The sequence below is a fragment of the Rhinolophus sinicus genome, chromosome 16 (genome assembly GCF_057876585.1).
Source record: "Rhinolophus sinicus isolate RSI-liver-muscle chromosome 16, RSI-T2T, whole genome shotgun sequence".
In the NCBI taxonomy this organism is placed as follows: Eukaryota; Metazoa; Chordata; class Mammalia; order Chiroptera; family Rhinolophidae; genus Rhinolophus; species Rhinolophus sinicus.
Window position 1 is genome coordinate 31789638 of NC_142516.1, and position 25835 is coordinate 31815472.

Genomic DNA, 25835 nt, shown 5'->3' on the forward strand with positions numbered 1-25835 from the left:
AGGGAATGGGTGCCATACGGACCATGGTGACCACTCTCCCAGTACCTTTGCATTATGTAAGACCCTTGGACCTCAGCTGTGACCCTTGTGGAAAGAGAAGAAATCCCAAATTGACAAAAGATTATGTTTCTGACACTAAAGCATCAGAAATGGAGCTTCAAAATAGAAGTTATATTTTTGTGATATTTCTTGCACATCTGAGATTTGTACCTGGTAGTCCAATTTCCTGGGACCTCAGCTTCCTTCCCAGTTGAGTATGGTCACCACAAGGGAGGTCTGTCTCACTGGTTAAAACCATCTCAATGAGCATGCACACACACACTCACACACATACACACTCACACACACACACACACACACACACACTCACAACTCCCTACTCCCAGCCACTGTCGCCTGACATGACGGTGCAAAATCCTCAAACAGTAGGTCCAGCAGCTCATTCCAGCAGGGCTCCCATCACCCCTGCGGACCTCCTCAGGTTCCCTCTTCCTCTCCCCTCCCCCATGCTTGGCCCCAGAAAAAAAGGCAGCGCAGAACCAGCAAATACTTCATTGGAGACACAGCAGACTCCACCTGCATCAACTCAGGATACCAGCCCCAGTCCCACCGCCATGTATCCTGCAATCCCCCTCCCAGCAAAGCACAGCCAAATGCTGCCTCTGGGAATGAGGCCTGAGACCAGAGTTGCTGAGCTGCTGGGGAGATTGGAAGACTCAGTTTCCCCAAGATGGACTCCATTTCCTCAGGCATGACATCATGTCCCAGGAGGGCTTTATCTCCCCAGGAAGGAATCCATGTCCTCAGGAGGGCTCCGTATCCCTGGGAAGGGCTCCTGGTCCTGAGGGGGCTCCAGTCCTGAAGAAGGCCTCCGTGGATACAGGAGGACTCCGGGTCCTCAGGAAGTATGCCAGGTCCCTGGGCGAGTTCCATGTCCTTAGGAAAGATTCCTGTCCTCAAGAAACACAACTTGTCTCTCATCCCTGGAATGGTTCCACATTCCCAGGAAGAACCGCAGGAAGGGCTCTCTGCCCCTAGAAAGGGTTCATGTTCTCCATGGGCCATGCCCAAAGCCCCTCTCAGCTGGCACAGATGCTGCTGACAGTGGCCCCTCCTGAACCCACAAGGCCCAGCTCTTCCTGCTCATTGATGCACAGCTGGTAACCACATCCCCGGGCCCGGGCTCCAGATGGGACCCGGTGGTCAGTCTTGGCACGAGGGGGCAGCAAGAACCCCACACTGCCAGCGATGAGCATATGCCAGATGCTGTGAATGTAGAAGTAGTTGTCTCGAGTCTCCACAAAAGCATAGAGTAGGATGGCACTGCCTGCAATAAGGCTGCCTGGGCACAGGTAGAAAAGCCAGCGGCGCCATGTGGGTGGGTAGCAATGCCTGCGGCGGACGCTGCGTACTGTCTGGGAAGGGCAGAGAAGTGGGGCTCAGGAATGCAAAGCCCTAGAACCCAGGCCAGAGCAGCCACTCTCAGGCTTCTGATAAGCCCTGGTTGTGACCTGCGGGCACCTGCCAAGGCTAGAATGGGCACCGTGAGCAGTGGTGATGATGACAGGGTCTGAGCCCACCTTAAATTTGGTGCCAGATACCCAGGGCCCTACACCCAAGTCCTGCTGGGACACCCCCCTCCACAGCCCTCCCCACCCTTACCCAGGCTGTGGCCAAGATCCCCAGGGCGAAGAGACTGGGTCCAAGCAGATTCCAGAGTCCATGCCGGTCAAGCTGCAGAGCCATGGACAGGAGCATAGCCCCCAACAAATACAGCACCTAGAGAAAGAGGACTCGGGGGCTGGGGCGGGGGTGGACAGAGGCACCCAACGCCCCCGGGAGAGGCTGGGAGTGGATTGCAAGTAGACTTTAGCTACTGTTGTCCCCCAGGGCCCGCGCTGGACTGACCTGCTTGACCACAGGTTGTAAACGAGCCATGGCAATGACAGTGACCCACACAGACATTAAGGAGCCCAGGAAGTCACAGAACTGCAGCACGTCGTAGTCCATGATGCAGAAAACCACAATGCCTGGCTGGTCACAGGCATGATAGAACTGGAGGAAGAAATGACAGGCATTGAGAGAACTGGGGGCAGAGGTTCAGGTCTACAAAACTGCTGTGAGAGGAGCAGAGGTCAGAGGTCAGAGGCTGCACAGACTGGGGCAATGCCTGATTCCCCACTCCTGAGAATATGGAGAGGGGGCCTGGTCTGCCTCAGAAGCCACATGTATCTGGCTGCCCTGACCCTCATCCTCACCGTCCTAATCTTCCTGCTTCTGGAATGTACTGTAGAGAGCACCAGGCCAAGGAGGTCCAGGTCTCTCAAGCTGAGGCCAATCCTTGCCCATCTCCTGGTGCTTACTTACTGTGGGTCCCATCTATAACCCGTGTCCATTGCTCAAGCTCTGGGGCCAGACTCTGGCCTCTTGGCCAACCCAGACCCCAGACCTCCCCTTCATGTCTCCGTCTCCCCTGATAGCTCGGACTCTGAGTTGGGCTTCACCCCCAGGCCTTGCTCTAACTGGCCCTCTTCATTCCCTCCCACAGTAAGAAAAAAGACAGTCCCTAAGGCCATGGAGAAGAGCCTGGCACTTCACACCGTGGGGAAAAACACAGGGACAGGGCAGTGTCCACCTCTCCTACACTGTGGGGAACACAGTAAAGAGCAAGGTGTTGAGGAGCTTCAAAGGGGGTGCAGGGGGCACAAGTGGAATTGTATCAAGCTGTACCAGGAGCCTCAATTAAAGAACCAAGGCCTGCCATCAGCCCCCCTTGGTCTGTGGTCCCAACTCCCGTGTCTGTCTGGACAATGCTATCGTGGCCTCTGGCATCCTGTGTTCCCTTATGTGTGAAAAGGGGTACCCAGGAGTTACCTGAGTCCTCCCTGTCTTGGAGCATTTGCTGACACCTTTCTCTGAACTTCCTATAGAATTCATGTGATCTGAGTACTTGCTGATGCCAAACACTGAGAGCACGTCTGGCTGTAAGAATACCTTTGGTGCAAAGATGATGGGAACCCCTCTGAGGATTTGTCATGTGCCTTATGAGGCCATCCGAAGAAAAGATACTGGACAGGACCTCTGAGGACAAACAGCTCCAGACAGAACAAACACCACAGCGGCAGGCTCACTCTTCCCAACTCCTGCCATCCTCCCTGTTCCATGTCAGGAAAAACAGGTTGCTACAGTGACGGAAGCAGGGTTAAGAAGAAAACTAAGAAGCTATAATGGAAGAGAAATGTTTTCGACCTATATAAACTTGATCAAAATCTATTCATTGCAGCTGAGCCTGAGACATGCCAGCAGATTTTAGGGGACAAAAAAAGTGTAAGATTCTGTGGATCAATCTGCTTAATCTCTGTTCCTGCATGTTACCCAGGTCCTCTGTAAGTTTCTCTCGAAGGGAGAAACAAGTTGGTGTAGTTGCCAGGGTTGGACTGAAACATCAGGATGAACTAAAGCTGGGGCAGGAGGGCTAAGTGCTGTGGCATACAAAGGTGGCCTTTGAAGTGTCTTGATCATTGACAGAAGGGACCCTTTAGGCCGTGCTTTCAGCCCAGGTCAGTTTCATCATCATTCTATTAAAAAGCAACCCTAAGTCACCAGGGCTCTGAGCCCTAAAGAGAAGTAGCTTTACAGACCTCAGTGAGACAGGTTTCCAGGCCCTGCAGAGGTGTGGCCTTGGGTAAGAGAAGAGGGCAAGGATATCCAGTCCTCAGCTGAGGAAAGAGAGGGCTCAGCAATATCGCAAGTCGTTCACTCACTGGCAGCAATGGGGCCTCTGTAACTTCTGGGAGGTATGGAAATGGGAGAACCTCATCTCCCGTTTGAATGAGTTAGAGCTGAGAACAAGAAGGTGGAGACGAGGTCAGGAAAAAGAATTCAGGAAGAAAGAGCATTATATCCCAAACTCATATTACAAACCATGACACCCAACCTTAGTCAAATACCAGGTGGAAAAAGCAGGTGGGAAATTGAAGCAAGTCTGAAAACTGACAGAATCCAGCCCAGATGCAGAGCTGCCACCAACAGAATCGGAAAACAGAGTTGAAAGTTTAGTCTTTAGAGACAAAGGACAAGAAATTGTTAATGTTTCTTTTGAACCTGTTGAAGATTTCATCCAGTCGTTCAAATTATAAAATTATAACTTCAACAGACAAAGTGGAAAGAAAAGATAAATAACTTAAGTGCAGGGAGAAGCTAGGAGTTTTTGAAAAAGAAGAAGAGAACAGGAACATTAGTCCTGGGAAACCCTGGGTTTGGGTCCTTCAGATTTTAGGCTTGAAACTTAAATCTGTGTTCCTATCTTTTTCCTTTCCCGTTACATTGCAGGTAAAGAATGTTGTCCCTTCAGGGAAAGACTGCCTTGAAATGATCGTTTTAAGCGAAGTTTTCCCAGACTTCTGAAAGGCCTTATATGTTTGAGGACATGATTCCCTCTTAATGTATCATTATACTGAGAAAATTAGTTCTTATTGGGAAACTTTGAGAGACTTTTCATGCGGGTCCATGTCAATATCAGAATATTATTGTTTGAATATGCCTAAAAGATGATTATTTTTCAATTCTTTCTATGTGCTGATTAATTGAGAGTTAATTTGGCTCCTAAACACATTCAATGTTTTGGACTTTTTTCTATTTTAGCCATAGGATATTGATTAATCTCTACCTCCAAGACCAGATGTAAGTGCAATAGGCCACTAAATTACTCTGTACTATGTTGGATTTTATTTGAAAGCATTAATTTTACATGTCAGGCTTAACCAAGCACTTGCTCCATATGTCTGACTTTCAAGTATAGAGACGGAAATGCCCAAACATTTCTGGAAAAGGGACTTGTAATGAATCCTTCAATCTTAGCGAAGAGAGGATATATAACAGCAGAAGAAAAGCAAAGCTGAATTACCTAACACTGAAGACACACCTAAGGGAATCATTAACTGAAGGCTGATTTTTCTCAAATTTCTCTGCACTGAAAAAAGAATGGTGAATAATGGAGAGTTTGTCACTGGAGTGGAGAGGCTTTGTGAGGAAATCATCTCACTAATATTCTAATTACAGAATAATAATGACTGATCATTCTTCAAGTATACGAAAAGGTCAAGGAGATTGTTTAAGGTTGTAGAAAACTCACAGGGGTAGAGTTAAATTAAAATTGCAGTGTGAGGGAATTGTTAGTCCACTAACGTGTGGACTAATTTTTAGATTGGTATTGCTTTTGTCAATGGCAAAAAGGGAAGTGGTAGAAATGACAGAACAAAAAATGAAGACTTTAAGACAGACTACAAACTGGCTTCATATTAATATTATTCTAATCTAATTTGATACTTTCCTCAGCTTTGGACATTTCTTTACTTATGAGGTAATTTTAGAAAATTATCCCAGACTATTTTTCTGTGAAATTTTATATTTTTATAACATAACTATATAGTTCACCTAGTGCTCCAAAACGGAGTATCCAAGCACCACAGAATGTAAAATTAGAAATGCTAGTATATTTAATCCACGCAAAGACTGGGATATTTGCATCCAGGATATTACAGAACTTATTGCTGTTCTATTATTTTCTGCTTGCATTTTCTCTTGGAAACAGTCATGGGATTTTGCGAGGGGCCACTGAGAACTGTTTCCCCGAAAATAAGACCTAGCAGGACAATCAGCTCTAATGCGTCTTTTGGAGCAAAAATTAATATAAGGCCTAGTATTATATTATGTTATATTATACTATACCTGGTATATTATATTATATTATATTATATTATATTATATATTATATTATAAAGACTTGGTCTTATATTATAGTAAAATAAGACTGGGTCTTATATTAATTTTTGCTCCAAAAGATGCATTAAAGCTGATGGTCCGGTTGGGTCTTATTTTTGGGGAAACACGGTAGCACTGGGAAGGATAGGTGGCTTTAACTGTACAGGTTAGAGTTGAACAACTGCAATGTTTGATTTATGTTCCCTGATGATTTCTTATATTTGGTTTGGTTCTATTTTCTGATCTTTTGATTGGCTCTCCTTATCTTTTAAGAGATTGAGAACTACTAAACTGAGGTCATGAGTTTCTCTACATACAACAAGATTTCTGAGAAACTGAAGTCAGGTGAGAAACTTATCAGTGCACACTCACTGCCCTGGTGCCAGGGGAACAGCATAGCTCAGTGCTTACATGGGAAGGGTCTGGAGTCAGGCTGAGGAAAAATTCTGGTTCTTCCACTCCCCTTATACCTTAAGCAAAGTATTTAAATTTCCCTCATCTGCAAAAAGGGATGATGATAATAAAAGTACCTATTTATTATTATTGTGAGGATTCAATTAGCAGTGTCTGATGCACAGCACACAGTCAGTAGATGTTATTTTGCTGTTGCCATTATCTAAACTATCTGGCTAGACACAAAATTAAGCGCTGGGTTTGTGGCTTGTGTTTGTGTTTTTTAAATATTGTACATCACATAGAACACATTGTACACGCTTACATCTCGAACTCCTGAAGAACAAACCTACTGTCTGTTCCCATGTCCTGGACAGGATGTGATGCACTGCGCCCAGGTGCAGACTGTCCTGGATTTGGAGACAGAGAAGAAGACTGTCGTCTACTATCCTAGGATTGTGACCTGCAATGTGACCATGAGTCCTTAAACGGAGACTGCTGAACAACGGCATAAGTCTAAACTAAGTAAAGAATGGGAACGGAGGGACTACAGGGAACCTGTCTGGGAAAACTGGAAGATCAGTAGCTCTACACTTTGGCCCCTGTGGAAAAGAACAGGAGTTACAGCAGGACTTCTGATAACACCTCAGAGCCGTTATCTTTTCTTTGCTCTTTGACTTATTACCTTACTTAAGAAAGTAGAAGCTCTGTATGTGGGGCCAGGCACTTCAGGCTCCCTTAGTGTTCCTACTGGGTGAGGGGGGAGGAGGTCTTTTCTTTTCAGGTTATATGCCATTGTATCCAGAAAATGAGGAGTCTCTGGGACTGAACACTGGAGCCAATGCCCAGGCTGCTTGTGCGAAGTGCAGGAGAACAGATACGTTCCCCGCACATGCCCCAGGCTCCTGATACACTTAGCAACTCTTACTAATTGTGAATCACATTAGATCTGCATGTGGCCAAGAGTGGGCTGGTGGAACAGCTGTTGCTACAGAATTTGGTAAGCAACAGTGTAAGGGCATCTGGCAAAAAGAAGAAACACAGTGTCTGATATAAAAATAGAATGAGGCACTGTCAGAGCAGGTCTAAAAAGGGGGCCAGTAAAGCAAAACTGAAGTGTACTCTTCTCATACAGCTTCAGGGCTCAAGGTCTCTCTACATGGCATGGGCACAGCTTACTCTTCCTCATCTGTGGATGAGCGTCTAGAAGGAACCTATGACATAACCCTCCGTTTCAGGACATTTGCCCCTCAGTTTCTCCTAAATGATAAGTAGGATTTTTGTAATTTGGAGATATCTGATCTATTAATACTGAACAAAAGAGCGGCATGTATTGGTTTTCGTGATATGTTTGTTGCCAAAAGAGGAGGAAAGTCTGAATCCATCTAAGATTTTTGCAGTGCTCATAGGTGGGCACTGTATATCATAAGACGATAAGAGCCCAGAGATGAAAAGATTCCTAGATGCAGAATCTCAGGGGGGAAAAGTCTACATGGAGGTTAAGTCACTCACTCCTCTACCTTTCCTTAGAATATCTGTGACTCTTGCTTGTAATATGAATTTTTCCAATTATGGAAGAGTGGGAAGACACAGAGAAGAGACTGTGGAGATTCTGTAATAAGAGGGGAGGGGTTTAAAACGATACCATCTTCATCAAAATATGCTCCTTTTGAGCTAGGATTTTATATCACACTGACACTTCCCACAATGCCTCAGGACACAGTTGAATCTGTAAAGTTCTTAGGATTCTGAGAGCCCGACTGTTCTATAAATTACCTTGTTGTAGAGATCCCCTCTGCCTTCCAGAAGTTCCCATGAGAATTCAAGGAGGCCATGGCTATTGATTGGGAAACTACCTTTTCATACCATAAGAAACAACAGACTAACATCGCGGAAATCCCCACTACAATGGAAAACATGAGCACAGTACAGCCAGCTCTCACTGTGTGAAAGAACATGATAAAAGCGAAGCCTCTCCGTATAACACATGGGTGAAAGTGCACATTTCCTGGCCCCATGCAGATCTTCTCTCACGGTGAATGCACAATTCCACACTATAGGACAGAGTTTCTCCGCCAGCGTACTGAGGTGTATATAGGTCCCCTGGACTTCGGGGTGGACAGGCAGGGTGTGAGACAGCTGGAGACCCCACACTGTCTCCAGTGGCTGATGGTTATTTCAAGTTACAAACAGTCGTGTTCATTGATCCCAATGTGCCTTACAAAATTGACCATATTACTATATTCTACGCATGCCATGATATGAAAGTGGGGAAGCACTTCTGTGAAAGGCACTGAATTGGAGACATCCCCAAACCCGTGTTGAAATTGGTTAAAATGTAGACCCTCACCCACTACCACGGATAAGGATTCGGAGAAGACATCCGCAGGCACATACCGTCGAAAAGAACATGGTGAATGTGTAGACGGCAGCTTCCAGAACATATCGGCTCCGAATGGCCAGGGCCACGGGGGGCAGAAACATGAGATTGCTCAGGCAGAGCAGCAGCGTGGACAGCAGCTGGAATCCGTAGGTGAGCGCACCCGCACTGTCGGTGCAGCCCCAGCCCCGCCACCCTGCGGGTGGGGAGGACCCACGGTGGAAGAGGGCAGAGGGCAGCCATGGGTTCAGCAGACACTTCTGCTGGCGAATTCTAGCTAATTCCTACGCCACCGCCAGTGGAGGGTGTTCTCCGCCCTCCCATTCTCTCCAAACCCAGCCTCAAGGCAGGCTGCCGCCCCTCGCGACGGCCCCTGAAGCCCAAGAAGCCAACCGGCCGGCTCCCTCGCCCGCCCATAGCGCTCACCCGCCTTGCACTCGCAGGCCGCGTACAGGTAGTTGTGCGTGCGCAGCAGCTTGCACTGGCCGTAGGGCCCGCAGTCGTCCACGCACGGGGACAGAAAGGAGCGCAGCCGCACCTCGGCCGTGGCGTTGCGGCACCGCACGAACCTGCGCGCAAACAGGCGGTCACCCGGGGCCTCGCAGCGCACTCCCCGGCCCCGCCCCACCCCGCGCCACTCACCGAGGCCCCGCCCCGCACAGCGAGCGCAGGGTCAGGAACCAGGTTCCGGTCTGCGGGAAGGGGATTCGCAGCCTGGCCACTCGGGAGGTGGCACTGACGGAGAGGAGGAAGCCAGCCAGGGATTCTGAGGGGAGAAGAGAGAAGAAAGGAGTCAGTGAGAGGGAGGAGGGGTCAGTGTGGGGTCAGGACCTAAAGAACCCTTACCTAACTGCCCCCACTTCCCGGACTCCCTAGCCCATCCTTGCTCCTTAACAGCCTCACCCTAACCCCGCCCACTGCCCCGGACTACCATCCGCCTCTTCTCCCTTCATTCCTCACCCTCACCTTTAGAACAGGTCACTGCTGCATCCCCCAGGCTCAAGGGCACCTCGTGAGTCAGGCATCCGAACACTGTCACGTTTTCCTGGCGTAGGGAGCTCTGAGCGCAGGTAAGAAGATGAAGCCGTCACACCCTCCAGGTCCTACCACCACCACCACCCCGACTCCCATACCTGTAAACCCCTCCCCATGAACTCCTCCAGACTCTCACTGGACACCCCAGACCTGCAGGTGCTCTCTCCACACCAAAGCCTCTCTCTCCTCCATTTTTAGAACCAAAAAACTGGGAATCACCAAATCTTCCATAGCAGAGGTCTTTCAAAGACTGATGAGACGGCAAAGCCAATTCTGAATCCTTTCTTTGGGCAGAATTGTTTAAACTATCCAGGCTAGAGAGAACTCCCTCTTTTTCAGTCCTATCAAGCTTGCTGCAGGGAAGGTAAGGGGTGCTGTTGTTGGATATAGAAACTAGTTGTGAACAAAAGTAACTGTAAAGTTTTCAATCATCTTCACCTCTTCACCTGGGCCTGAAGGAGGAGGCCGGTAAAGAAACATACTCTTCCTCACGTGAAGTGATCCCAGTTACTGAAGAGGGGTAATAGAATGCCTGAGGGATTAAATGTAGCAACCTGGCTGGGATTTAAAGAAACCAGAGATCCACAAGAGTAAATGTAAAACGGGTTATCTACGAGAAAAGGTAACAGGATGCCATAAGCTCACCTCATTCAAGAAGGATTTGAGACAGCTTATTAAATACATGTGACAGGATAAAGTAAATGCACAAGGGAAATTTAAAAATCAGGATAGGAAAATAAAGTCTGCCCCTAGCTGTGTGCCGTATGTTTGATGCTGACTGCCAAGCAACCTAAGCAAAGAAGGAAACATGATGAGTGACTAGATTTGTGAGTCTACCAGATAAAAGTTAATCAGAGGCACAGGGGAATATAGCACCCAAAGGGGTGGTTCTCAGGTAAGTCCTCATCAAAGAAGCACTGTGTGCTGTCATGCATCCTGTCCTCAACTAGAGAGTGAATGTCATAAAACTTGCTCATAACTTTCCTCAATGCAAGACCAGCGCAATATGCCAAAGTATTATTCAGTAAAAGTCAGGGGGCGGGGGAGGAGGGAGCCATGGAAAAAAATGTCCTCTAGGTATTCAGTTCTCTGATCCAAATGTCTAGTTCTTGATCCAAGGGCAAAAATCAAAATACCTGGAGGCAAAGTTCAGAGTGGATGTGCCAATATACCTCTCAGAATAAAGACAACAGCTGTCTGAGGTGTGTAGCAAGGGTTATAGCATGCAGATGGGTGGAATGTAAGCAGATCCCATTAGAGTAAACAGACGAGAATAAGGATAGGGACAGGGTGAGGGGCTGGCTTCTACTCTAAGGATACTGAGGAAGAACAAATATGGGTGCAGCTGGTCTCTGATATGGGCTCTATGATTTCAAGGTCAAATCAAGACTTCACTGTCACTGGCAATAAGCAAACACAAAATACATACAGTTTTAGCCAGAACAGAGTCAGACAGCATTTCAGTATGAAAATAAGGAACATCTTTGGGTTGAAGAATTATCTCTGTCCTAACCAGCAGGACCACCAGAAAGTTCTGAGCCATGTCCCATAAAAAAAGCCACATCAAACCACCGACCAAGTCTCAGGTTGGCTCACAGGAAAATGTTCCCTGCCCCCAGAGCTAGGAGACAGTAGAGTTACAAGGATCCCTGGCTGGAGGAACAATACATACATTATTGGATCAACACCAATGTGAGACAGTCACTAATGGCCAGACACAGGCTGTGCCCTCAGCCCACTCTTATTCAATGCTGAAAATAATCACTATGAGGTACACAAGGCTGGCTTTTCAAGTGTGTGAATTACACAAAGCAGAGAAGGCCCAAGACCCAAACCAGTATTAGGCAGTGCTTCAAAGATGAACATAAATTCTTCTATTCAGGTTAAAAAGTTCACTATAAAAATATGAGATGGGAATTGGCAACAGGTCACATGAACCAGGCCCAGGGCACAAAAATGTCTACGCCCCTTGGTTACAACTAGATAAACACAGCAGTTAATGTGGAAAAGCTAAGCAGTTGTGTTATAAGGATGTCTTAGTCTATTTTCCAAAGCTTTACATGTGATCCTATTATTTTTATAATTAAAAGCAAATGGTTACAATTGTTTTGAAGAAAATTAAAAAGAAGGAAAGGAAAAGGACCCAGAGATCTTAGCTCACCACAAGCCCCAGGTGACTACAGTGTGATGGGAGCAGCTGAAAGAGGTAACCTGATCCCAGGCTACCTGAAGGCTGCCTGCCACCCTACTCGGACCACCTCAGATCACTTATTTCAGAGACATAATGACCAAAACTTTGACCAGAGGAGACAGCGGAGGATGGGGACAGTTCTAAAGACACTCATGTTGTTCAGCTTTGAGGAGGCTGAGGGGCATCTGAAGAGCTGCTAAAATAGGATAGGGATGAAACAAATGTACCACGTTAATGCAAGATGCGGATAATAGGGGAAACGGAGGAGAAAGAGGGGAGATATGGGAACTCAATACTTTCCACTCAATTTTTCTGTAAGCCTAAAACTGCTCCGAAAAATCAAGTCTATTTTTTAAAAAAAGAAAAAAAAAAAGGACAGGGATAAATTTACTGGAATATAGCTTCTGGGGTAAAACAAAGATCAGTGGGTAAAAATCCATGGAGGCAGGTTTTGATGGAATGTCAGGACTGCCTTTAGCAATCAGAACTGTCTAAATATGGACTGCATGGCCTCAAGAGGTGGTGAACTCCCCATCACAAGAGATATACAAGAAAAGTCCACACCTGCCATAGAGAGAGGCCCTTAGTAAGTGGGAGGTTAGCCTACAAAACTGGGGAAATCTGGACCACTCTGAATTGCCCTGGCTGACCCAGCCCATTTGTAGTAGAGTCAATACACAGGGCATGGTTGTTGACCAGAATTGGCCTGACATGTTCTTTAATCATAAAGTTTGGTGAAAGCAACCTGCGTAGGCTTCCAGGAGGAGGTAAGTGCCCCCACGCCCCTGCCTCCTTCTCCTTCAAGTTTCCCCATAGGGCAACCTTCCCGCTCTCCACACAGTACCACATTGAGATGGAGCTCCAGGCTGAGGACACCTCCGCTGTCCAGCACTGGCAGCAACCGCAGGGCAAACACGGCCGGGCGCTCAGGGGGGAGGGCCACGCTGGGGCCAAAGAAGATGTAGAAGTGGACAGAGAAGGTGTCCAGCTCATTGCGCAGCGTCGGGCGCACTGGCCAGCAGTGCTCAGGTGGAGATGTGGCCCCAGGCCCCTCCACAGGGGCCCTGAGGGATGGCGGCTCTGGGGGCAGTGGCTGGTTGCCCAGTGACAGGGGCATGTTCATGGCAGCTCCAGGGACCAGGGCACGGGACAGACTGGGCTGTGGGCACTCTGTGGGGCAGACGAAATCAGAACTGAAATCTGCTGTCCTCACAGCCCTGCAGCCCCACCGCAAACCAGATCTGAGCCAGACAGGATTTAGCAAAGGGTGGGGAGGGGTAACAACTAGAATCAAATGTCCCTGGGGAGTACGGGGCATCCAAGGTCACTGGATAGGGCCCACGGGTTTCCTACTGGTCACAGCTAATGGAATGTCATGTTGGAGGGAATCAAGGTCATCTCTTTCTCCCCAAGGACAGTGAAGACACTGTTGAAACAATGATGGGCCTTCTCATTCATTTGCAAGGGCTTTCAAAAGGACAGTGTCCTAGAGGTCCTAGCTGTTCCTACCTACCCCAGGGAACTGAAAGAGAGATTAAATCAAGGAGAGTAATCAGGTCCTTTAGTGAGCCCCACCCAACTCAGGTGCAAAAATTGATCTGAAGGCCTTCCAATGACTTGAAGTTCCAAGTGGGGGTGCTTCAGAGAGTGTGAAGGAGCCTGGGTGGGGTCAGGGAGCTGGTAAGGACATAGCAGAGGGGCAGTGAACACAGCCACTACACCTAACTCTTCCCAACCACAGATGTCAACACAGGCTGGGTAGTGGGGCAGATGTGGGGCTTCTGACCTTGCAGCCTCACACACAGCTGGAAGCGGATGGTTCTGCCAGGGCCCCGGGATGGTGTCTCCACACGCACGTAGACCCAGTGCCCCCAGGGGGGCAGTGCCAGCTCCAGCTGGCATACCGAGGCACCTCCACAGACCATAGAACTTGAGTTGTGCAGGGGTGGGGCCTTGGGACGTAGGCGCAGCATCAGGGGACAGGCAGATGCCCCATGGCCCCCCACACACAGCAGCTGTGCTGAAACCCTATAAGTGAAGCTGGGCACAAAGACCCTGGGCAGAGGAGAGGTTGGGGGTAAGAAACGACAGGGTACAGAAAGGTGGGAGAGACACCAGAATGAGGGAAACACTAGGAAGAAGGGGGCAGAGGAGTAAGGGCCACAGGAGAACAGGAGGCCTTCTCGGTGCCTCCCCTCTGTGCTGGGAGAGAGGGAGGTGGGGGCCCAACCCACCCTGGAGGCTCTGGGTGGCCCAGCAGTCCAGGCTGGCCAGAGGGAGAGCAGGAATAGGCAGGCAGGTAGGCTGAGAGGCCAAGAGAACCCTGTTCCCTGTTTGAGGCCAGGAAAGGAAAAGGGAAAGGACCAGGCCTGGGGTGGTATTTGACTTACTTGTACAGAGCTGAGCGATTATGGAGGGAGAGGGTTTGCTCTGATGGACGGCCAGGCACCAGCACAGCAACGTCCAGCAAACGCCGGACAATCAGCTGCGGCTGGAGGAGGTACTGACACTCATCCTGGAGACCCTGAGACAAAAAGCAGTGGTGAGGGGAGGGGACAGACAGCATGAGTGCCACTAAGGCGAGGCAAACAGCAAGTGCTGCTCATGGGGAACAAACCTCCTCTGGCCTCCTGCTCCCAGGGCCATGACTGAGGTCTAAGTGCTGGGTCCTTCCTAGGTCCAGAGGATCTGCTGTGATCCTCAGCATTGGCTGAGGTTTGGGGATTCAAACCCAGGCCTTCCGGACAATCAGGCCCAGGCTGCTCCTTCTCCATTCTAACCCCTCCTTCTGCTGAGCATTCCAGAACTGCCCTGCCTTCAAGAGAATTTCAAACCACCCCATTCCCCCACCAAGCCCTCAGGAACTTACCAAGTTTCCCCGAAAATAAGACCTAGCCGGACCATCAGCTCTAACGCATCTTTTGGAGCAAAAATTAATATAAGACCCGGTCTTAATATAAGACCGGGTATATAATGTAATATAATACCGGGTATAATATAATATAATGTAATACTGGGTCTTATATTAATTTTTGCTCCAAAAGATGCTTTAGAGCTGATGGTCCGGCTAGGTCTTATTTTCGGGGAAACGTGGTATCTAAGCCCTGCAATTGTAGCAGGTCAGGGAAGGAGGGGCCTCCTGAGTAGGCTTCTGTGATCTGGACAAATGGCCTTGTGCTGGCCTAATAAACTAGAGGCCACTTTTCACTTATGTGGTTATTCTGAGACCTTGTTCTGGGACAAAAAATTTCCAGGCTCTGACATCCCACAGAGTTCCATGCCACAGAACAAGCCAGCCACGGCAAAGCTCCACAGGCTGGAAGAAGGCCTTGAAGGATGATAGGCCAGAATATCTCATTACCCTCTGCCTGGAATGTTCCGGTGCTTTTGCATCATTGCATGCCCAATGCCTAGCACACCGCCTGGCAGACACAAGGTGCTAAAAAATACCTGTATGTTAAAGAATGTATGTCAAAAAGAGTATCTGTTCAGAGCGCTCCTTAACCCACCTAGTTGCTCAGATACCTCCATCTCTGATATGCAAAGCAGATGTCCCTCATCTTGGGTGTCAAACCCTAAGGACCAAAACTACGACAAGTCATTTCATCAACCCCACTTCCTATGGCAGGAATCACCACCACCTAATTTTGTAGTGAATGATCCCCAAGAGTAGAGGCTCATGCTCAGGAGGTGGCCTATTTCCTTGCTGGACAGTCCGGGGAAGAAACACTTTGCTCCACATTTTGCTGGCTGTGGCTTAACTGAAGGGTCAGTGGACATGACCAGCATGGTTAAGAGGTGCTCCTTCCTTAAACTGCATAAGGTGCTCATCCAGTCCCCCTCCCTGTCTGCAGAGGGGGGCATTCACTCAGTGAGACCTGGACAGGCGCAGAGATGCAGCAACCTTCCCCCTGTGATAGAGCCAGAGAAAAGGCACCAGAAGTCAGGTCCTCAAGAACTGCCAAGGCAGAAGCTAAGTGAGACTCCAAACTGAGTCAACATCAGCAGTCGTGGAAGGAACAGGGCCAAAACCAGGAAACTGGAGAAACCAGGAGGGCCAAGTGAGATGTGGTGTGGGAAACAGTCTGATAGATGCTGGAGTAGAAGGCCTTAGATTGATTCCTAAGCTATCTTCGTATGGGTGGGCTGGGTTTCTTTAGAAAGGCCTGAGCGGGGTGGCCTGTGCCAGGCTCTGGATGGGGCTTGGGACTGAAGATGCCAAAGACACTTCGCTTTTGCAGGGGAATATCCTAGCACACAGTACAGCCCCTGGCCCAGTCAGTCCGCAGCAATCAGTGGAAATAAATGAGTGCTGGACAGACTACAGGGGGCAGGAGTGGAGGCAGGGAGATCACTTACGTTACTGTGGTGGCCCAGGAGGAAGCTGAGGGAAGGTGTGCTAAGAGTAGGAACAGCGAAGTAGAGGCATTCGGGGCATGCTTTAGAAGTAAAGTCAACAAGACTTTCCTTTACAGATTGATTGTAGAGAAATAGGGGAAAAGAAGACTCAAGTGTGACAACTACATTTGGGGTTTGAGCAATTGGTGAATGACAGTGCCATTTACTGAGAAGAAGACTAGAGAAAGGAAAGACTTGGACTGGGAGAAGTGAAATGAGAATTGAAGAGATTTTCACTTTTGGCTTTGTTTTGATTTCTACCTGCTAAGTTTGAGGTATTTCTTAGATATCCAGTTGGAGATGTGAAATAAGCAGTTGGATGTAAGTCCGAGACTCAGAGAAATTAGGACTCGCTGAATATACTTGGAAGGCATTAACTAATAGGTAGTACTTAAAACGACTGTGAAGACCCAGCAAGAGAGTGGAGAAAGAAGAGAGGAGCTGTTCTAGGACCAAGCATTGGGGCCCCACATGTGTGGGAAGAGGAGAATCCAGGAAAGCAGGCAGGGGAGTGGGCGGTGGGCAGGAGGAAAACCAGGACAGTGCTGTAAAACCACAAAGGCGCAGAGGAGAGAGTCTTTCAAGAAGGGAACAGTTATATAAGGAACTAGTTAACAGCTAGTTACTCGTTAACTCTGGACAGGAGAAGTGGGGACTGGAAGGAGATGAAGAGAAGAGGAAGACTTACTTTTCACTGCCTTTTGTACCTTTCGAATGTTGTACCAGGAGCATATATTACCTATTCGAAACACAAATAACATCATTGAGGAGAAGGAAGAGCAGGAGGAGCACTGTTAGCAGATTTTAACCCCTTCAGTTGAGCTCCTCAGCCACGCTTCCTTCTGGTTGATGGATTCAGCTGAATCCTTTCTTCAGTACAATGTTCTTTGGTTTCCTTATCATTGTTTTTGTTATTTTACCTGCTTTCATGTACTTTCAAATCTTGGAGCTGGGAAGAGGAAGCCTGCAAGGAGAACTGCGCCCCAGGCATTTGGAGACCTTTCCCTAATGAGCCATTTGGGTGCCAGATGTTACCCACAACCCAAAGGCAGCCCCTCAGAGCAGACTGGCAGCAGAGCACCACAGGATGAACACACGTTCCAAGACAGGAGAGGCAAGGAGACAGAGGGCACGGGTCAAGATGGACGAGATTGAGAGGGAGAAGGAGAAAAGGAAAGGAGGAGAACTGAGATCAGTTTGGGACAATGTAAGTTTCAGAAGATGCCAGAAGGACAACAAATATGCCATGCCCCCACTCTGTGCCAGGCTCTGTGCTGGGTGCTAGGAATACAGTAGTGAATAATACAGAAACAGGGGCTAACAGAAGTGTGGGACCAGAGCTCAGGAGAGTGGCTTGGACCAGATAAGTCACTTCCCTCTTGCAACCTCTTAAGGCTCTCTGTCACTCTCAGGATAAAGTTCAAACTTCTAGGCCCTTCATGATCTGGCCTCTGCTCCCCGCTCCAGCTCCCTCACCTACCCCAACAACCGCCCCCCACTGAACCACCTCAGTTCTCCCTTCTAAGCTTTATCCCATACTGCTCCCACCACCTGGAATGGCTTTCCTTGCTTTCTCAACTTCAGACCTCGCTTCCTAAGTTTCCTAAAACCACCTCTACCATACTACCAAGCTGCATTAGCCATCTGCTTTGTCCTATTAAGGCCTATATCTCCTGATATACATCTTTTTTAAAAATCTGTGTCCCTAGCACCCAGCCCAAGGCCTGGGACAAGGCAGGTACTCAAGGACTAAGGTCTAAAGGGAGGTCTGAGCTCCCCCCAAAGCTGAGGAGAGCCCTAGAAACAGCACTGCCTTCTTACTGCTGGGACTCTTCAGTTCCCACCCAAGAATTTCCCTGAACGCACATTATTTCCTGTGTTGGCCAAGCTCAGAGAAGTGAGGACCATAGTATAAGGAGGAAGCAAGTCGAGAAAATGGAGCCCTGGAGGAATGGTTTAAACAATCCATTCATGGGCTTGTGTCTAGTGAATTAACCAGAGAACTTAAGAATCCTTACGAGGGGGGTGAGGGGATCGGGGGGGGAGAGAATCCTTAGAGGCCCACATAAGATTCCAAAAGGTAATCAAATTCTCAGAGGGACCACAAAGATGATCCTTCCCACCTCCACCTTCATCCCCACACCCACCCCAAGCCTCTAGAACAGGCCTGACTGAAGAGCTACATCTTTTGTGGTGTCCAGGTCTGCTGCCATTCATGGGCAAAGTGTCACTGTGCCCTCTTCTCTCTAATCTCGCCACACCGCAGGGAGCTCTGCTGGCTAGGGCTCCAGCGTACAGAATGAAGTCCCCGAGCCCCACTTGCTGTATCTAGTTATAAATGGATGTCAACCAAACCTGGTTCTGACCTCTCCTAACCAGGCGTCAGCTCCCATAACGCCAGCCCAGGCCTAGGCCCCAGGGATGTCCTGCTCACCCCGAAAGGATAACTAGAGCAGGGCTTCAGAAGGATTTTCCCTGTCCGTTCTCACAAAGGGAGTCCAGGATCAGAGTTGGGATCAGGAATGGGCTCTTTGGGATTTGGTCAAAACCCTAAGACGTTTCCCTGAGTAGAATAACCTTTAGTTCTTATGGCAGTCAAGACCTACCTAGAACCCAGAGCCATTTCCAGGCAAGCCCCCAGCATGCTCTCATCCAGAGGGCTCCCGGCCCTGACAGGAAGTTCTCTTGCATGTCACTCTCAGGAGAAACAGGCCTATCACTGAGTCCTCAAGACACTCCCTCAGCCCTAGTTCCCCTCGTGACAATAGCAGTGCCAGTGCCCTTGTCCTCGTGCAAGTGTCAGCTCATTCGAAAGCATTAGAACACCTTCTCTGAACACTGAGCTACAGCAGGAGAAGGAGACGTGAGTCTAACAGTCACGGAACTCCTGCCCTCAAGGAACTCAGCCTGGAGAGATGTCTCTGAGTCAAATCTTCACCTGATTGGGAATATCTGCCCCTCTCAATTCTCAATGGCCAAACCACACTAGCTTTCAGGTTCTTCAGCATCCTGTTCTTCATCCTCGCTCCGCTCAGGCTTGGTCCTTACCACTGGACCCACACATGTGGCCATCCCACTCTGACAATGGCCTGGTCATCACACCCTTCCCACCAACAGGCAGGAGTAAGAAACCCAGACAGATCGTCCCACTACAAGGAGGAAAGCTCGCCTGCCCAACACCTGGGAGTGGCAGGGAAATCCGTGGCATTTCCTTCCCCTCCAAACCAGAATAGAGGAGCATCCTGACCTTTGAACCTACACGTCAAACTTGGACAACTTCTGCTCTATGAAATGAGTGCAGATATTTGGAGGAAAGGGAGGCAACGGTCAGGAGGGATACCAGCTTCCCAAAGCCTCCTTTGAACAGGAAAGCGCTACTTGCCCCAGAGCGTTCTCTTATGATCTTCTAGAGGGTGTAGGAAGCTGAAACTATGACAGACGAGGAATATATTCTCCCAGATGGACTAACGACTGGGCTGCAGCCTTTGAGAGTCTGCTGGGCTATCATCAATCAAGATGTAGAACAAACCCAGTCCTGGCTTTGTGCAGCAGCAGTTGATCTGCCCCTGGCTGGCGTCTGACCACCTGGATTATCCTCTGAACCTTCCAATAGCAGGGGACACTACTCTGCAGTGCCGGGGCCTCTGGCTGATTGCAGACTCTGGACTTTCCCTCCAGCTTATGTGGACCCACCATGTCCTCCCAAGGCTCCCAAATTGCCTCCTATACATCATGGCCTCTGGCCCACCAAGTGACCTGCTGGCCTCTAGCCAGGTCCCACTCCAGCCACCCGCATGCTGTTGCCCACCCTGGTACAGGCTATATGCCAGGTAGCCCATGGGGGGAATTCAGCAGAGACAGAGAAGCAGCTCTGGCCCCTCTGGCCCTAGAGAGCATCAACCCACCTTGACAGAGATGTGGCCGTGGGCCTGGGGAAGGTGGGCAGCCAAGAACCAGTCACCAGGTAAGGGGCTGCTGACGTTAAAGATGCCTGAGGTGCGGTTGGGCAGTGTCCAGCTGAGGGTCAGTGAGAAAACCCCAGGCACAGCTGTGTCCCCTGGGAAGTGTGTGTGCAGGGGATTGATGACAGGGGGTGCCCCAGACCGGAAATACCTGGGAACGAGAATGAGGAGAGGAGGACAGCAGGCAATGGGGTGGGAGATGGGAAATGGGGGAAAGAAAGGAGAACTGTCACTCATCACCAGGAAAACAAGTGAATTCCCTATACTGACAAATACAACAAAATGGTCCTAGGTCAGGGGTCGGCACACAAGGGATAAAAGGTCAGCTCAGGCATCACACAGTCAAACAGTCAGGAGACAGAGGTTTTGACCCTCACTCAGTCACACTTCAATCTGAACACGGGTCTGGGATCAGAGTCAAGAGGTCAGGTGAGACACTCATAAAGTCATACTTTAGTTTGAAAAGTTGTCTAGGGTTAGAAGTGGGGGTCAGAGGTTAACTCAGACACTCACACAGTCACACTTTGGTCTGGGCAGTGGTCCCCAAAGTTTCCCCCCTGCTCCTTGAAGATGAGGAGGTTCCAAACAGCCAGGAATGTGTCCTCGGGAACATGGAAGTGGAAGAGTTCGGTGCTGGCAAAAGAGCGGAAAGGACTCAGCTTGCGTGGTGAGCAGGTGGAGTAATCCGTCAGGAAGAGGCCTCCTGGGGAGCAGGCAGAAGAGAGAGGAGCAGGGTAGGACAGGCATTTCCATTAAGCAGCAGGCACCAGTCTTCCTCAGCCATAGCACCAACTCAACAAATGCTCTCCTCTGAGCCAGGAACTGAGTCTCATGCTGCCCTAGCCATCAACTGCTAGAATCCTTCTAAGGACCTCAGGAAAAAATGACCTGTTTTTACAGGTAAGGAAACTGAGGCTTAAACCTAGAGCAAACTGAGGATTCAAACCGACGTCTGTATGAATCCAAAACTAGGCCCCTTTCTATGACCCCACAGCTGCCCCTCACTTAGGAGCCATTGTTCTCTTACCAAGCCTGACAAAACAGGGGTGTGGACCGTATGGATGGAGAGTATGTGTGTTGGCATGAGCTCTGAGGCCACTGAGCAGGCTGGAACTCCACCTGTGGGGCTTGGGAGTCGGCACGAAACTGTGTAACTTCCTTGTTTATTTTCTTCCCCTTTCTGTCCCCCTGTGGTCAGGAGCAGTAAAAACCCTCAGAAGCTTCACAAGAGCTGTCTGTATACTGACTTAGGGCAGGAGGGGGAAGGGGAAAGTGTGGTGAGGCTGCAAGGGGCCTGCTTGGGTGGCAGAGGCAAGGACAGGAGCTGGCAGGCCACCACAAGAGCCCCTGGGAGAGGAGTCATCAGGCCCTCTAGGTTTCAGAATGAGCAGCCAGAGGGCGCTTCCCAGGAGGGAGGCCCAGTGACACAGTCAATATGAGACTCAGTAGAATCTCAAACCGTTTGGGAATATTCACATGGAGGGTGGGGGGCAGTCATCACTAACTGAAATACCAAGGTTCCTGATCATGATTGTCAGGAGCAGAGCCAAGGTGAGCAGGAAGGTCTGGTGTCAGCAGCTAGCCAGGCAAACACAAGGTAGCTAGGACAGCTGTTATAGTGAAAATAACCCAGGAGCTCAGCTGGATAGAAGAGAGTCTGAAATGGCAGACAAAGTTCTGGGGAATCTGACTGCTCGGGAGATTTACGACCAGTCCCAGGGAAGCCCAGACAATGCCCACAGGACAGTGAGAAGGTTGGGAACTCAGCAACTTCAGTAGTGGGGGATAGGTAGGGGAGACCCTGGAGCAGAGTTTTCAGCCAAGTGGGAAATATCCACAGGGCTTATCTAGTCTGACAACCGTCCTCTCTGGAAATGTGAGATATAACTCCAAAAATGAGGTATTTGAAATAACAGAGAAAGAGGCATCTGGGAAAGAGAGGCTGCTGAAGGAGGGAACACAGGTTAAGGTTGGCCCTACTGAACTGCAGCAACCTCAAGAGTCACCCTGCAGAGGTGAAGGCCACTGGCCCTAGATTGGCTTGTGCTCATCTTCAAAGACCATGGTTACACCCAAGGACTCGTCTGCCCAGCTCAGACCACATGATCAGTCTCAACTGTCAGCAAGGAAGACCTGCTCCCTTGCAAGCTGAGCACTGCCCAGGAACCAGAGGCTCACAGAGCATCATTCAGAGAGCAGTGGTAATGTATCCAGAAGGGATGAAGGGAAATGAACCAACTAATGGGGAAGACAGGTTTCCTAGGAGCCCTGGCTGTGACAACCGGAAGGCAGAAAGCCTAGAGTTGAATAGCCTAGACACTGCTGTTACAAGAAAGCGTAACTCTGAAGCACCTTCTGCAAGGGTTGGGTGAGGTCTTCTCTCAAAGCTGGTTCCAGAATGGGTCATCGAATGAGCCATTGCTACTGTTACAAAGAAATCTTGGCCAGCCCCCCCAGTGCAGACCCTCAGAGAGCTGAACGACCTTTGGGAAACATTGGATAGACAAGCACAAAGCGTTCTGTGATTCAAAGGAATATGTCACAGCCTGGAGATTTGGGGAACTAGTTAAGCCACTCCAAAAGTGGGCATGGCCTACCTAGGTCACAGAATAGGCTGGTAGAAAAGGGAGTGAGCAACAACTGGACATGGTGGGAGGAACCAAGAAGTTCTGAGAGCGGAAGCTTGAGAAAGCATCCATAGTCCCATTCACTCCAAGCTTTGATTTGGGGTTTCACCAGGACCTACAGAGCTGTGTCCCAGAGGAAGCATGAGTCAGGATCTAACCAAGCACAGATGAACCTATCCTGGATGCCCCAGTACTTTCAGATGAAGCTCAGGTGATTCTCTACCACCTCCTGAAATATACACGCACATACATACACACACACACACCCCAAGGCTGAGGCTGGCCCTGCTAGTGATAGCACTGGGTAGAACAAAAGGCCATTTCCTGGAATGGCAGGGCATGCCCGGGTGATGCAAATGCAGTCAGCTGTGCCCAAGGAAAAGAGCAGAGGATTGGGGTAGGAGCAGGAGACCCAGGGGGTACCTTGCATTCCTGAAATGAGATTGAAGCCAACAGTATGCATTTATTGAGACCAACTGTGCTATGACGGTGCTGTGACAGTCGGCCTCTCCTCACACAAGACCTGTCACCAGCACTAGGTCGCAGAGCACCCCTGCCGGCTAGAGCGCAACTGTAAGGCAGTAACTATTACCAGCACTAAGGGCAGCCCTCTTTTCCGTCTTCATTACAATTCTCTCAAAACACCTGCAGCTGCTTCTGGACAATCATGTTTTCATCTACATCTTTTAGTTTTCTACAACTCCGTGGCTGTCAATCACCATCCCCTCACCAGCTCATGCTTGCTCAATGGGTTCATGAACAGAGAAGCCATGACGACAAGGATGGAAGCTGTGAATTGAGCTCAACAGTATGGACTCACCTTCATCCAAACTGGAAAACTGACCTGGCTGCTACCCCTGCTGAGTGCCCAATTTGCCAGAGCAGTAATCAACACTCAGTCCTTCTGTGGCTCCTTCCTTCAAAGAGTCAGGCCGGGGGCACATGGATTACTTACACTTGTTGTGGGAGGCATTCAACACTGCCTGAAACCAAGGAACTATCTACTGGGAAGGTAACGCTTCAGTGCTGTCTACAGGAGGAGCAGGAAGAGCTGAAAAGGACATGGATGGGCCACAGCATGTACCCTCCCCCTCACACAATAACATAAGCATTCAGAGGACACACAGACTCACATGCACCCCACACAACATACATGTGCCTACACTCACCAACGCACAAGCACGCACACACACTGCATACGCCCAGCATCCCCACAGATCCCTCAGACACATAAGTGCCCAAATACCCATCAGCATACACAGAGAGCTCGGACATCTCTGCAGGGGCAGTGACCTTTGGCATGCATTGGTCTCCTCAAGCTTCTGTACTGAACCAGGCCCCCAAAGCTCACTTACACTCAGCCCCAACCCTCAGCTGCTTTTTTAGTTGTTATTGCCAAAGACTCCCTCAGGCACATCTCCATCCTAGCTAGAGTGCCACCCATCCGAGGTGGCTGGGGGTTAGGGCCATGAAAATCATAGTCGTCCCCTCATGACAGGGCCATCTTTATGGCACATCTCCTATGGCCAGGACCTATCCTCCTCCCACATTCCACCCATTAAGAAGTCAGACCTCTCCCTCTCCTATCCAAATCACTTCCTTGATGGATGATGGCCCTAGGTTGACAACTGGCAAATGAGGAACAAGTTAGTTTGTGGATGAAGCCCTCTTGTGGGCAGACAGGGGAGAGGACAGGTTGTGCTTTGAGCCTTTCCTCACTTGCAACTGTTTTCCTATTAGGCATTTATTGCAGTGGAAAAAACCCATTAGTGTGGGATAGGAATTAGGAAACTTTTTTCTAGCCCCTGTATTGCCATTTACAAGTTGTGTGACCTTGGGCAAATTGCTTACTACTGAGCCTCAGTTTCCCCATCTGTAAAATGGCCTCTGAATTTCAACCCTACTCTAAAAGTATTAGGAATTATTCCTAGGCAAATCACGCTTTCAAGCTTATTGGAACAAAATTCATTACAAGAAGAAAATTTATTATAATGGCGACTAACCCATGTCCATCTGTTTGCTATATGTTATTTTCAAAACTGCTTTCTTAACCTCGTTTTAATGCATACCCAGTATCTCAAAGATTTAGGCTAGGTCTTCCCACACTGGACTAGAGGCCGTCTGGTGTGGGACTATGTCTCCCCCATCAAACTTCACCAAGAGTAGCAAGAATCCCTTGGAAAAGCAATAGTCAAAGTGGGATCAAGATGGACACCAGGAAAGAAAACCTTGGAGTTTCTGTCCTAAGAGCTATCAACCATCTGCTGGACCTCAAGCCCAGTTACCTCTCTTTTGACCTTCCCACTTCCTCTCAAATGTGTAAGACCTCTCTCCTCTCTATTTCTCCTCACTTCTTCCCCAATTATCTAATTACCCAGGTCCCACCTCTGCTGAATCCCTGCAGTACACCCCTCCCTGCCAGAACCGATTCCCTGCCTCAGTCTTTGCTGCTTCTGCACTCACCAGCCCCTGGGCCAAGGACAGAGAACAGCAACAGCAGCAATAGGACTGGCGACAGCTGGAGCCCAGACCTGAGTCGAGGCTGGGAGAGAGGCAGAGTGGGAGAAAGAGGGGTGGGTAGTGGGAAAGAGAGAGATGAGGGCAAAGGACTGGATAATGGGTTGGGCTGGGCTGGGCACTGGGGCTTGAACAAGGGCAGAGGATGGGATGGAAGGAGGGGCTGTGATAGGGACTGCAGCAAGGGCAGGGTTTGGGCCCTGGGCTTAAGCAAACACTGGGGATGAGGTTGGGACAGGGCCTGGGCTGGGATTTGTGACAGGAGGTGAAACAAGGGCAGAGGCGGGGATGAGGGCCGTGCCAGGGCCTGGGACTGGGATTGAAGGGGGGGCCTACACTGGGACCCGGATCTGGGCATTCGCTGGTACCCAGGTCGGGACTGGGATCGATTTGGGAAGCAGGGCGAGGGAGGGGCCGGGGGCCAAGGCCTGGATCGGGATAGGACGAGGGGCCGGGACAAGGGCTGGGCCATGGCCCGGGGCGGGGGCGGGGCCGGACAGGCCAGCGCGGGACGCCCGCAGAGCTGACCCGCGGCTCCGCTCCCCACCCCCGTGGAGTGGCCTCCGGTG

General features: G+C 49.6%; 1 protein-coding gene across 5 annotated transcripts; it reads right to left on the bottom strand.

Moving 5' to 3' along the window:
* Positions 1-536: 536 nt before the first annotated feature.
* TMEM8B (transmembrane protein 8B) lies at positions 537-25770 on the bottom strand. 5 transcript variants are annotated; one of them, XM_019729080.3, is made up of 13 exons: positions 25213-25770; positions 20636-20825; positions 20066-20273; positions 14153-14286; positions 13549-13817; positions 12607-12932; positions 9503-9596; positions 9179-9302; positions 8963-9105; positions 8554-8732; positions 1909-2055; positions 1663-1779; positions 537-1415 (listed from the first exon to the last, which is right to left on the bottom strand). In XM_019729080.3, the coding sequence occupies exons 1-13, from the start codon at positions 25736-25738 to the stop codon at positions 1080-1082; spliced, it is 2793 nt and encodes a 930-aa protein (XP_019584639.2). In that variant the 5' UTR covers positions 25739-25770; the 3' UTR covers positions 537-1079. The 5 variants fall into 5 exon arrangements, 3 of the variants coding, with proteins under 3 accessions (XP_019584639.2, XP_074186794.1, XP_019584638.2); XM_019729079.3 differs by having other exon boundaries at positions 901-1411; XR_016019288.1 differs by having other exon boundaries at positions 1275-1411; positions 1663-1801.
* Between the last annotated feature and the right edge of the window lie 65 nt (positions 25771-25835).

Excerpts from the sequence above, each read along its gene's own strand:
- TMEM8B (XM_019729079.3), bottom strand. The coding sequence starts at position 25,738 with ATGGCCCAGCCCTTGTCCCGGCCCCTCGTCCTATCCCGATCCAGGCCT. Across the intron at positions 8,733-8,962 it reads GGCCTGCGAGTGCAAGGCGG|GGTGGCGGGGCTGGGGCTGC; the intron begins GTGAGCGCTATG and ends CCCCACCCGCAG. Across the intron at positions 2,056-8,553 it reads TCACCATGTTCTTTTCGACG|TTCTATCATGCCTGTGACCA; the intron begins GTATGTGCCTGC and ends TTCTTCCTCCAG.